This window comes from Cantharellus anzutake, assembly GCF_015039405.1.
Source record: "Cantharellus anzutake strain C23 chromosome Unknown EI90scaffold_99, whole genome shotgun sequence".
Taxonomy (NCBI): Eukaryota; Fungi; Basidiomycota; class Agaricomycetes; order Cantharellales; family Hydnaceae; genus Cantharellus; species Cantharellus anzutake.
In genome coordinates, this window is record NW_024067049.1 from 138440 (window position 1) to 151693 (window position 13254).

The window sequence follows — 13254 nt, forward strand, 5'->3', positions numbered from 1 at the left end:
ATGTCCAAAAAATCAGGGAAATTAGGGGGAAAATCAGAAAATTTGGGATAAGTTAGGGAGAGATATTTCAGGAAATTAGGAATAATTGGAAAAGAAATTAAATCACTTTTTTGATAATTCAATGTGTATTGGAAAGTGCCAAAGTGGGGCAATGTAGCAATGTATATTTCAGTGTTAGAAAAGTCTCCCACCATGTTTTGGTGAGCCAAATAACCATGGCTTTTTGACCATGGGAAATTTGGTGTCAAAGGCTTGGATGATATCTGAAGAATACATCAGCTTTTTGTTTGCTTTATTGGGTGGTATTTTTAATTTACTTCATTTGGAACACTTTTTTAAAACTGATTTATACCCTACATAACATGCATGGTTACATTGCCACACTTTGGTGCTTTCCAATTCACATAGAATCATCAAAATTGGTTGAGTTTTGAGCAAGAAATGAGTAGAAAGATAAAGTGCAAATTTTTGAATTTCAGAGTTTTCCTCATATTTTGTAAATAGCAATAAACAAATAAGGTGCTGATTTTAGTAAACACAAAAGGTATATGAGCTTTCAGAGCAATGACAATGGCCATTTTACACACACATATATCCATATTATCTTTGCACTTCTGCATCCTTAGGAGAACAAAATCATTCAAACATTTAATTTTCTCCACCCAATGTGTAGAGGGTGCACAGCAAAAAGACTCAATTTGCTCACAGAGCTCTGTGAGCTCTGAGAGTGCCCTACCAAGTTTGCTGATGCCATTAGCTCTGCTCTGCTCGGTCCTGCTATTCATGGGCCCACCCTCGCTGTAACTATATATACCTAACTTGTACATAGGTTACGCTTCAGTGATAAAATCGACTAGAGTTAATCCCCCTTCAGTTCTCGTTGCCAGTAAGTAAATTAGGGCACAGACATGTAACTTGGCACAGCGCTCCTGGCCTGAGTCGCTGAGGCCAAAGCCCTCTGCCATGGAGACAACTCCTTCGTCTCAATCTGGTCTCTAACAGTATTTTATCACTCCCCGACTAGTACACGCCTTGTATGGCACCCAAAGCCCCTCGCACTCATTCACAACTATGCACATTAGTCCCCAACTCTGCCTCACCATCCCCCGAACCCTCGCAGCCTGGTCCTAGTTGTCTGGCGAGAAACCCAGTTGAGTTTTGCAGCTTCTCTAATCTAGAAACCCCTCTCCCGTTGACTCTGATCATGCATCCCGTTAGAAATCGATCACCAGTTGCAGATTCTGACTTTGGAGATGCCACGGAACAGCCCATAGATCCAGTTCACTTCTTTGGACTCGGTTCCGAGGTCCCCAACTTCGTCGACCCTCCTCCTGCTGATCCTCCCATCCCTACTGCCCCAACCGCTGACAATGCTGAACCCATCCCCAATGTAGCTATCACACAGCTAGCCCAAGCCATCACCAGTTTGGCTCATCACACCGGATGTCCACCTCCTCCACCATCTTCCGCTCTCCGGACCAAGGTCTGTGAGCCCGAACAGTTCAACGGAAAAGATCCCTGTGAACTCCGAGTGTTTCTGGTCCAATGTGAATTGAACTTTCAGGACCACCCCCTCGCTTTTGCTAGTGACCGCACTAAGGTCATCTTCATGCAGTCCTACCTCAAGGGGATGGCCCTTGATTGGTTCGAGCCGGACCTACTCTTTGATCAGAATTCTCTACTTCGTCCTCGATGGATGAATAACTACCAGGAGTTCGTCAATGAACTTCAAACCAACTTCAGTCCTCATGATCCTGTGGGCGATGCCAAAGTCCAACTAATGACCCTGGACATGAAGGACAGGCACCACATCAACAAGTACATTGTCGAGTTCAATTGACACGCTTCTCAACTTCATGGTTATGGAGAAGCTGCGCTCCGTTGTTTTTTCTATAATGGACTGCTGGAATGTATCAAAGACGACATTGCCAGGGTAGGTAAACCTTCTACTCTCTCGGAATTTCGCACCTTGTCACAGACTTTTGATGCACGCTATTGGGAGCATAAATCCGAAGTGACACGTCACACGAAACCCTCCTCCTCCAATGTCTTTGACAAAACCACTGCTGCTTCTCACTCCGACCCCGTTCCTTCCTCCTCCTTGTTCAACTCTGCTTCCGGTAGCAAGCCTCCGAAGGACAACAAAAAGTCCGAGGCCAGCCCCACTAAGCTGGATCTTTCAACAAAACTTGGAGACAACGGCAAGCTCATGCCACAAGAGCATAAGCATCGTCTCGACGAGAAACTTTGCATGTTCTGCGGTCAGTCTGGCCACATGGTTAAGGACTGTCCCAAGTCTTCTTCTTGCACGTCTAAGGCCCATATGGCCCAGACCAAGGAGCAAGGATCTGCTTCCACAGAGGCAAAAAATTAGTCCGCACCCCCGTGGACTCCACACAGACTGGGGGTTGCGATTCTTCCCTCCATGCACTCAAAGAAGTATGCTTAAACACGTCTTCCATCTCCGACTTATCCTCCCTCCATATTCCCGTTTCTTTTTCTCTTTCTAATGGTCTATTTTCTCCTCTTAATGTTGACCCTCCGGTTGATGTTCTACCCATTGTAGATAGTGTTGCTGATGTACCACTCTCTCCTCATCCTCCTCCGACTACTTCCGTAGATCGTTCCACCTCTCTCTGCTTCTCTTCTCTCTTCTCCTGTTTCTTCTTCTCCATCCGATGCAAGGACAAAAAATAATAAACTCTTCCGCACCTATGAGAACGTTCCTGCACTCATAGACTCTGGGTCTTCAGACTGCTTCGTCAACAACACATTTGTGAAGAAGCTAGCCCTGAAGACATACCAGATTAAACCTCTACAACTACACCTTTTTGACGGTAGCACTAACTCAATCATAACCTGCACCATTAATATTCCCCTCCGCTTCGCTTCCGGAAACATCACCCCCATGACTTTCCTTGTCACATTGCTGGATGGATCTTGTTCTCTAGTCCTAGGACACAACTGGCTTACCCGCTACAATCCGTTGATTGACTGGGTCTCAAGCAGTATTATGTTCCAAACTTCCGAACCTACCAAGACAGTTACTCCAAGCTCTCCCCCGTCGTCTCCAGTACCACTGCTGTCATCCGACATCCAACCATCTGATGTTCCACTAGCACTTCAGACCCAGGCTCCCATTCCTCCGTTACCATCTATCGAGTTTGTCAGCCATTCTGCATTCGCAAAGGCTTGTTGACTTGAAGGATCAGTATCCTTCAGCCTAACCATCCCTTCCGAGGAAAGCCACTTGAGGGCTGCCTCATCCCACACCGATTCCATTGACCTCTCAGCCATTCCGAAGGAGTACCACGAGTTCGCAGATGTGTTCAGTATGAGCAAAGCCTCGATGCTAGCACCACACCATGAGCATGACCTGAGGATCGACCTTGAGGAAGGCACTTCACCACCCTTGGGTACTATGTACTCCCTCTCTACTTCAGAACTCGAGGCTCTCCGGGCATTCTTAAATGAACACCTAGCCTCCGGGTTCATTCATCCTGCTACTTCTGCTCATGTGGCACCGGTCCTCTTCATCCGCAAAAAGGACGGTTCCCTCCGTCTTTGCGTCAACTTCCGAGGGCTGAACAAGATCACCAAAAAAGATCGCTACCCACTCCCCTGCATTTCAGACCTCCTTGACGCACCTAGCTGTGCCACAGTCTATACCCGACTCGACCTCCGGCATGCTTACCACCTGGTTTGCATTGTGGCAGGTGACAAGTGGAAGACTTCCTTCCACACGCACTATGGTTCCTACAAGTGGCTTGTCATGCCACCCGGTCTCACGAATGCACCTGTGGCCTTCCAGCGATTCGTCAACACAATCTTTGCTGACCTCTTGGATGTTTCTGTGGTAGTCTACCTAGATGACATCCTTACCTACTCGGAAGACATGGCTTCACATCAGGAGCATGTCCGAGAAGTTCTTAGGAGACTCCACAAACACGGCCTATATGCCAATCCGAAGAAATGCGAATTTCATACAGACACTATGGAATATCTCGGATACTGCCTTTCTCCCTCCGGACTCACCATGTCCATCAAGAAGGTTAAAAACGTCCAAGATTGGCCCGAGCCCTGTAAAGTCAAGGATGTCCAGTCCTTCCTTGGCTTTGCTAACTTCTATTGGCGTTTCATCCACCAATACTCCAACATTGTGGTACCCTTGACGCACCTCACACATAAAGGAGCCCCCTGGTTATTCTCTGACAACTGTCATGCTGCTTTCAACACCTTGAAAGAAGCCTTCACTTCCGCTCCCATCCTGACACATTGGGTACCCGACACCCCCCTCATTGTAGAAACTGATGCCTCCGATTATGCGATCTCCAGAATCCTGTCCATCTGTTGCGATGACGGAGAGATTTGCCCTGTCGCTTTCCACTCTAGAACACTCTCGGCACCGGAGCTCAATTACGACACCCATGATAAGGAACTACTCGCCATTCACGATGTGTTCCAGTCGTGGCATCACTACCTTGAACCCCAATCGATGTCGTCACCGACCACAAGAACCTCGAGTATTTCTCCACCACCAAACTCTTGACCTGGCGGCAAGCCCGCTGGTCAGAGTTCCTCTCCCAGTTCCACATGACTGTCCGATTCCATCCCAGAAGACTCGGAGTAAAACCAGATGCATTGACTAGACGCTGGGACGTCTATCCCAAAGAAGGGGATATGGACTACGCTCGCGTCAATCCGCAGAACTTCCAACCAGTCTTCACTTTGGAGCAGCTCACTGCGTCCTTACAAGCCATGTTCCTAGCTGCCACAGTAATCCGGGCAGCCGTACTCATCGACACAGAGGCTCTCCATCGAGACATTCTAGCCTCCCTCTCCTCCGATACCATGATCTCTTCTCATCTCGCTTCCCCCAACCTCCCCAATTCCTGCTGGTCTGTTGATGCCAAAGGCCTGTTAAGGCTGGACAACTGCATCTACGTTCCGGATTCCAATGATCTTCGTCTCTGCATTTTGCGAGACAAACACGACCACCAGCTCTCCGGACACTTCAGTCAAAACCGGACTCTGGATCTAGTCCGTCGTGAGTATACCTGGCCGGGTATCTGTAACTTTGTCAAGAGCTACATGTCCTCCTGTATATCTTGTGCCTGCACCAAAGTTCCCCATCACAAGCCTTACGGCTTACTCAAACAACTCCCCATCCCCGAACATCCTTGGAACTCCATCTCAATGGACTTCATCGAACAGCTACCCTCCTCTTCCGGATTCACTTCCATCTTGGTCATTGTGGACTGCCTGTCCAAACAGTGCATTTTCATTCCTACCCACGATACCATCACCTCTCCGGAACTGGCCAAGCTATTCCTCCTCCATGTGTTCTCCAAGCACGGAGTTCCTTCCCACGTCACCTCTGACAGGGGTCTGGAGTTCGTTTCTCATTTTTTCCGTTCACTTGGTAAGGCCCTCGACATCCGCCTCCACTTCACCTCTGGTTACTGTCATATCCATGCATATCCGATCCCAACCCGACTCCCGGACCTCCTTCCTTCACCACCTCCGGAGTCCTACCCTACCACTGTCCGTTCCGATATTCACCTTCGGTCCTGGCACCACACCACCCTTCACCTCCCATGCCACCTCCACTCCTCTGTCACTCTCCTGTCCTATCTCCGTCCACTCCGATAACCACCTTGGACCGAACACCACACCTCCTCCTACTCCTCCGCTCCCTCCTCACAACACCTCCACCCTTCCGTCATCCTCCTACTCTTCTCCCATCCGCTCCGATACCCACCTTCGGACCTGACACCTCTCCTCTCTTCCTTCCCCTCTCTTCCTTCCCCTCTCTTCCTTCCCCTCTCTTCCTTCCCCTCTCTTCCTTCCCCTCTCTTCCTTCCCCTCTCTTCCTTCCCCTCTCTTCCTTCCCCTCTCTTCCTTCCCCTCTCTTCCTTCCCCTCTCTTCCTTCCCCTCTCTTCCTTCCCCTCTCTTCCTTCCCCTCTCTTCCTTCCCCTCTCTTCCTTCCCCTCTCTTCCCTCTGGTCCTCTTCTGCCGACCTCCCACCAAGTTATGACCTTCTGCCGCTGACCCATACTTCGTACTCAGGCACCGCTCATACCTTTGCTCCGAGCCTCCGTCATAGTTCCTACCTCGGACTTTGACTCCACCTCGGTCTTAGTCCATTGCATTGGTGACCTCATACTACATAAACACCATTGCCAATATTCCTTGGACTTTCAACCCCGCCTCCATAAGCTCCGCAACCTCCGGGCTTCGTGGATCATCTTTGGCACTTTCGCCGCTTGTAATGTATTTCTCACGTTTCCCCCTCATCCCTATTTGGACTGCTGCTTCTTCCCATTCTAGCCAGTTAGTCATCATCCCCACTTCCCCTCATCCTCCTGCCCCTCTGGGCCTTGCCCTCCTTACCTCCTTTCGGACGTATCACAGGTTCTGTCTTATGACCTTCGGTACCGCTCTGCTTCTGTGATCCCTTTGTTCCCGTTCGGACACCTTCGTTCCGATTCGGTCTCCCTTCATTTCCTTGTGCTTTCACCCCCTCCATTATATATATCAGCGCTTGTACATACTCGTAGGAGGCTTAGTCCGAAATCGACCTGAAATGCCCCCTAGAGACTTCCTGCTCGCCTACTGTGAAATTAAGGACCAAATGGACAAACAGCAATGGCACAGCGCTCCACTTGAGTCACTGAGGCCAAGGTCCCTCCACGCTAAGTCTCCGATTCCACTCCGGAGTCGTCTGAATCCGCCTGTTCTAACACCTCTGTCCCGAACGTCATTCTGAACCGCCACCAGCCACCTCCGCCTCCCATAGAAATCGAAGGCGAAATGGAGTTCGAGATCGAGGAGATACTCGACTCCAAGATTGACCGATGTAGACACAACAAGTTGCTCTACCTGGTCAAGTGGCTAGGCTATGAAGGGACTGACAAGGAGACACAATGGCCCCTTGCCGGCGAACTTGATCACGCCTCCGACCTTGTCGAAGCTTTCCAGTCTCGGTACCCAGACAAGCCTGGTCCCAAAGCTCCTTAGGAACTTCGACTCCTCTCCCATCTCTCCTTTCCCTCCAACCCCTCATTTCCATTTCCATTTTCATTTTTTCTCTCTTCTGTAAGTACAGCTCCCCTCACCTTACTAATTCTAGGCCTTCAAGGGTTCAGGCCTAAGAAGGGGATACTGTCATATCCATCCATGGCCATCACCCTCAACCACCTCCGCTCCTCCAGATTACCTCTGCTCCTCCGCCACTAACCTCGGAGCCTCCGGTTTCCGCAATCACCTCCGACCCCCCCGATGGTCACCACCTCTCCAATTCAATATATTACCTACGCCTCCCTAAGTATGGAGCCCCGAAGCTCTCTGGACAGCTCTGATGTCTGCTAGCACATTCCTGCCTCTGCTGGGCAATTCACTTGCTTGCCCTGCAAGTCTACCTTCAGGCCTATCCCTCCTTTCCACTTGTGGGTCATAACCTGTCATTCCGTTAAACCTGCAACCCGACTTGTCGGTAATATTCAGTCAGCTAACATCTATCCCCATTAGCTCCACTCCACTCGGTCCCGCTATTCATGGGCCCACCCTCGCTGTAACTATATATACCTAACTTGTACATAGGTTATGCTTCAGTGATAAAATCGACTAGAGTTGATCCCCCTTCAGTTCTCGTTGCCAGTAAGTAAATTAGGGCACAGACGTGTAACTTGGCACAGCGCTCCTGGCCTGAGTTGCTGAGGCCGAAGCCCTCTGCCACGGAGACAACTCCTTTGTCTCAATCTGGTCTCTAACACTGGATACTACATGCACCCCATCTGGCACCCAAGTGCTGAGAGAAATGGTACAATTCGACTGGGGCTCCCATCCGACCGACATGTGCACCACTGCATATTTGATAGTTCCAGTGCCATACCACTGCTCCACTACCACCAATTGCCCTGTTTGCCTATTGGTATGTGCCACAGATACACACACTGACTGAATATGCAGCTGACTGAGTATATCTTAGACTAGCTGTGCAACTGCTGCATACTTGTTGAGAAGAGCCTATCCTGTTCTTTTCTGTTCACCCTATCTCTTAACGGCTACATACCATGCCGAGGCATAAGCCTGTAATTCCTCACCTTACTACCTCTCCTGTAAAAAAGTATCACCCATATAATTTAAGCAAACCCAAAAAATGGGTGGATCTCCTTGGTGGCCAGTCTGCACCTGAATCCAAAAAGAAAGGACATGAGCGCGTTCCAACTGCTGAAGTCCCCATTCCCCAGCCATCATGATGCGTTGAGATAGCAAATGCCAGCGGCACCGTGATGATGCAATGCTGGGGGGCCTGGAATCGCATCCAGGGATTGGTGGCCAGTGCCAAATCGCCATGATCATGTAGGAAATGCAATGTCAGCAGATGCCAGCAATGTTTCGACTCCCCCTTCAATGCCGGCTCTAAAAAAGGAATCACTGAAATGGGAGGCATCACCTCAAGGTTGGCTGGAAGGTATTGCAGAACCCACTCTTTCAAACCCAGACTCCACCTTGCCCCCTACACCTTCGTGGTCAGCTTCCCAAAAATGGGCCAAGAGAGCATTACGAAATCTGCAAAAGCAAGCTGCATGGTTCCATTGGCACCACAATATAATACACAATGCACTGGAAATCTATCTAGAAGTAGGGGAAAAGAAGGCAGGATGCATGCCCCTTGCCACCCCCAGCGAGACATCATTTGACAGAAACAGAAAACTACAAACACCGGCAGTATTGCTGTGCTCTCACTGCAATGTGTCTCCCCGGTTTCATTCACTCATGATGATCGCATTCTCAGGTATGTTTCCGTTCTGATCTCGCTTAACAAACAATGACCCAATGACCCTGGGCCAGGTGCCATGTGGTGGACATTCAAATATTGTGAATGTCCGTCTAATACTCTCCCACTTAGCATCATCCAGTCTGGCTACTTTCCGGGGTCACCTGTAATGCCTCCAGTTGCCTTCCATTTCGATGTCCTTTCACTGTATTCAGCCTTACATGTGGATTTGTATACCCTGGCTGCCTCCTTTCATGCCGCTTTGTTTTCCATGTTACAAGAGAACAGCTATGAGTTCACCCACAATGTGATATTCATTTGTTATTTGTCAGGAATTGGTACGTTCATGATCTGGCATTCATATAGGACCCTTTTCTCCAGTTGTTTAGTGAGGTGATCACTTGGTTCCAGGCCTTATGTGATTTAGTAGATGTTGAAATGGAGAGAGAATTCCTCCATCCCTCATCCCCTGTGGTGCTCGATGCACCACAATGGCGTTCCGTGCTGGCTGAGTCCGCCGGGTCCATCCATGCCATTCCTGCTCACAATGGAGATCCTTTGGTTGCTACGTCCCATGGCATGGTGTTTGTTGACCACAGCATCCCAACCTTCACAAAGATGTCACAGGACCTTCCATCGCATCAATGGTCCCTGAGCAAGCAAGGCTCATTCACAACCCATCTGACACCACTGCCAGCCCATACCTCCATGTGAGATGCCCCCAATGTTTTGGAGGTTTGATATGGGGTAGTTCAGCCAACGAGTTAGTCTTCTCATGGATGTCCTTTGAGAACAGGTATACTAAGTGTTTCCCTAGATGTCCTGATGTCATCGTCGCTATGGATGGTAATAACATAGGCAGTACATGTTTGTTGGAGAAGACATGGTCCTTCTGTCAGGGACTGATCTGGGGTCGAGAGTGTCTGGGTATATCCCCTGGGGCTGAGGGCCCGGTAGGGTGTGATGTGGGTGCACGTAGCAACAGGCCTGGTGCAGGCAGGTGTCCCTGGCCACTTAGGCTAAAGTGGTAAGTGTGAGAAGAAGGTTGCTTCTCAGTCCCCACTTAGGCTGTGTTTATATACATGTGGTTAAGGCCACATGGGAAGTGCCATGTCATCTATGCTGTAACAGGGATTTGCCAGTGTACCATAAATGAGCCAAATCCCACGATTCTACTACCCTCAGCAAGCACCTCACACTCCTTACACACATTTCCTATTTTTCCTTATTTTTCTGATTCCATTTCTGGTGTCTAGAGCCCATTGTTTCCACTTCCTTATTGTCATGTAATGCTCTTTCCTTATTTGTTTTATTGGACTCTTCCATGACCCACTGTACAGTTTGGTAGAGAGTATCAGCACCTTACTCTGGAGGACCCAATATACCCATTCAGACCTGACCCTCAGTGAGATTCCTATCCCCCCTCCTTCCTGTCTTGAGTCTAGTTGGATAGACCCATTACAATGCACACAGCCACATCCATCTGGGTACCTCCTCAAGAGGTCCCAGGGGCATCCGGTACATGGGAGGTCATCCGGTGTGTCCGGGTCTGGGCATGTTGCACTGTAGCCAGGTCAATGGTACATTGATACAAGGGAAGTCATCCATGTAATAAGAAAAGAAGAAAGAAGAAAGACAAGAGAAGGAAGAAGAAAGACAGGAGAAGAAAGGAGAAAGACAAGAGAGGTGAGGAGAGGGGAAGGAGGAGAAAGGGGGGAGGTTGGGAGGAATGGATGGTGGGGCACCGAGTGAGGTGGGGCCGGGTGGAGCTGGGTCAGGCAGGTGTGCCCTGACACCTTCCCTGGAATGAAACCTGTACATTCCTCACTGATGCTGAAATTGAGGAAGCTGCCCTCCATGTCTCTGATGCATGAGCTGCATCTAGAGGTTGTTTGGAAGAATCTCATCCCTCATCCCTTGTACCGGATGGTGCTATTGATGAATGTGAAGAATCACACAGAGCCACAAAACATGGAAAATGGACTGCCTCAAAAATGGATACTGTCATATCCCAGAATCCCGACCCCGCACTCTCCCACCCCCACTACACCTTCCTAACAACCTCATCATTCCCTACACCAGACCTCCCTACTCCCCAACGTCACCTCCATCCCAACTGTCTCAGCTCTGGCCTGGACTTTGGCACATTTGTCCTTGGCCATCTCCATCCCAGAAGCTTGGTCCCGAGTTGGAACAGTCGGAACCTCCGGATTTGCTCCAACCTCCCAACGGACCTCCAACATCTTATTATATACTTCTAAACCCTTCCTCTTTCCATTTCATTTAGTGGAGTCACCCAACATTTCTCGGATATGTAACTCCGGCTTCGGAGCTACCCTCATCCTCTGGTGACCCTGCTCTCGTCATCTTAAATTAGTCATCCTCCATTTATAGTATGACTGTTGTCTTCTTTCCATTCAGTCGGCTAACTTCCCCTTACCCATTTCTCGTTCCCATTTACCCTCCGGCCTTCTACTCCACCCTCCTTGACCCAACACCTCAGTTCCCCATTAAAGATATCGTTTGGAACCTTTCGATACTTTTTGGTATCATTCAGAACCTTTTGTTACCTTTCAGTATCACTTGGACTTTGACTAAAGTCCTTCTCCTCCTCCCTCTATATATACCTGTAGATTAGAACCCATTGTACCTCAGTTCTAATCTCAACTAAAACTTACCCCAAGTCCCCCTATGAGTGATTGGTGACCCCCTCCTACAAGATACCTCAGACATCTGAAATTAAGGACTAACTAGAGATGTAACGGAGGCACAGCGCTCCCTCTGAGTTGCTGAGGCCGTGTCCTTCTTAGAGCCTCTTGTAACACCCAGCAGACTCGGGCTTCCTGGAGAAGCTCCAGTTTACTACCAGAGCTCTCAGAACCCCCTCTAGTTGAGCCCCATCCGCACTCAGATCGTTTCTTGGGTTTTGACAGATACATTCTGTTCAAAGGGTCTGATGGCAACTGTGTACCATCATGATATCCCCCTTTTCCTCTGCAATGTGTGCACTCCAGGTGAACAGCAGCACTTTCAATTGCCATGCTCCTTGCACTCAACTGCCAAGTACCCTCAAATGCCACTATTGGATTAATGTATGATGTTGGATGTGTCCTTGATTGATCAATTGCCAAGGTATGACTTTGCATAGCATTCAGGTACAACCTCTTGATATACAAACAAAGTACAATCTCATTCCTGAAATCGCTCCTAGATTGAGCATTGCTGTTTCAGTCTTCCATGCCTATGCACATCAATTCTGTTGTCAAATTGCATTTCATCCCTGGAAATGAAATGGGTTCAGAAAGTCAAATGGGGAAGGAAATGAGCGCCTATGGTCCTTAATTGTTGATACAATAGTGCCTGAATGCATAATGAGTGTGAGTCTCACCAGGCCAAACACTGTTTGTTCGACAACCCTATCTTATCCAAGGTTTTCCCCAAACTAAACGAATCACAACTATTGACCACAAAATCAAGAAGATTGCGATCTGTGGCCGAGACCGTCTTGCTTCATTGGCAAGGTCCAAACTGGCCACCATTCTCCATGAGGAGGTGCTTCTGATGGATCTTCTTAAAGATTTGGAGAGTGACAGGGGATTCACAACTCCTTTCCTTCAATCCCAGTGGGAAGAGCAAAAGACTAGGACTTTGCAGCTCTCTGAGCAAACTTGTATGTCTGTTTCCAATCCTGTGTTCACTGTGGACCTATGCTGGTTAAGGTCTAGACAATGACCAAGCTGGAATGAAAAAGTTCACGAGACTTCTCAAAGCTGAATGGTCAGCGCAAGCACATTTGGAAGCATTGGATGCTGTAAAGAAGGAGTTGGACCGAATCAGCTTGGCATGAACACTGTCCCACAGCCCTATCGATCTTGATGAACATTTCCAAGCCACTCAGCATGTACAGTGTAGGAGAAATAATGGTCACCCTATGGAAACTCATTATGGAAATATGTCAGATAAACCACAAAAAACCCATATGTCAAGTTGATATCAGAAAATAGAAGAACCTGAATTTTAACGAATTTTTACGAATTATTACGACTACATACAATAAATTGGAAGAAAGAAAATTAATAAAAATACTTCAAGCTTAGCACCAACAAGATGGAATGCTCAGGGGAATTTATAGCGAATATTGAACAAGGAACTAGGACAATCGAGCAAGATTTGACTATAAAACCAACCAGAGAACCTCCATGGAAACTACTTTCCCATGCCCGCACATGTAGCTGAGGTTGGAAGTACCACGGAACAAAGATTCCTTAGGAACCAATGCAAAATTCAAAGTCGTGTTTATAATAGGGAACGTAGATGTTTTTTAAACGGACCCAATGAAAGTAATTTCAAAGAAAACTACCCATAGATGACGGAGATATGACCGAAATTCACGGAAAATGAGGACAACATACAAAAGGAAAGCGTGAAGAACAACCAGTAACAACCGAGACGAACTTGAGGGCCCATTAGA

The 13254-nt window shown here is 48.3% G+C and overlaps 1 protein-coding gene across 1 annotated transcript; it reads left to right on the forward strand.

Annotated features, from left to right (window-relative positions):
* Positions 1 to 12020: 12020 nt before the first annotated feature.
* On the forward strand, positions 12021 to 12630 carry EI90DRAFT_3133220 (uncharacterized protein; the record flags this gene model as incomplete). The annotated part of the gene is made up of 3 exons (XM_039064558.1): positions 12021 to 12117; positions 12175 to 12453; positions 12509 to 12630. The coding sequence occupies 3 exons, from the start codon at positions 12021 to 12023 to the stop codon at positions 12628 to 12630; spliced, it is 498 nt and encodes a 165-aa protein (XP_038909708.1).
* Between the last annotated feature and the right edge of the window lie 624 nt (positions 12631 to 13254).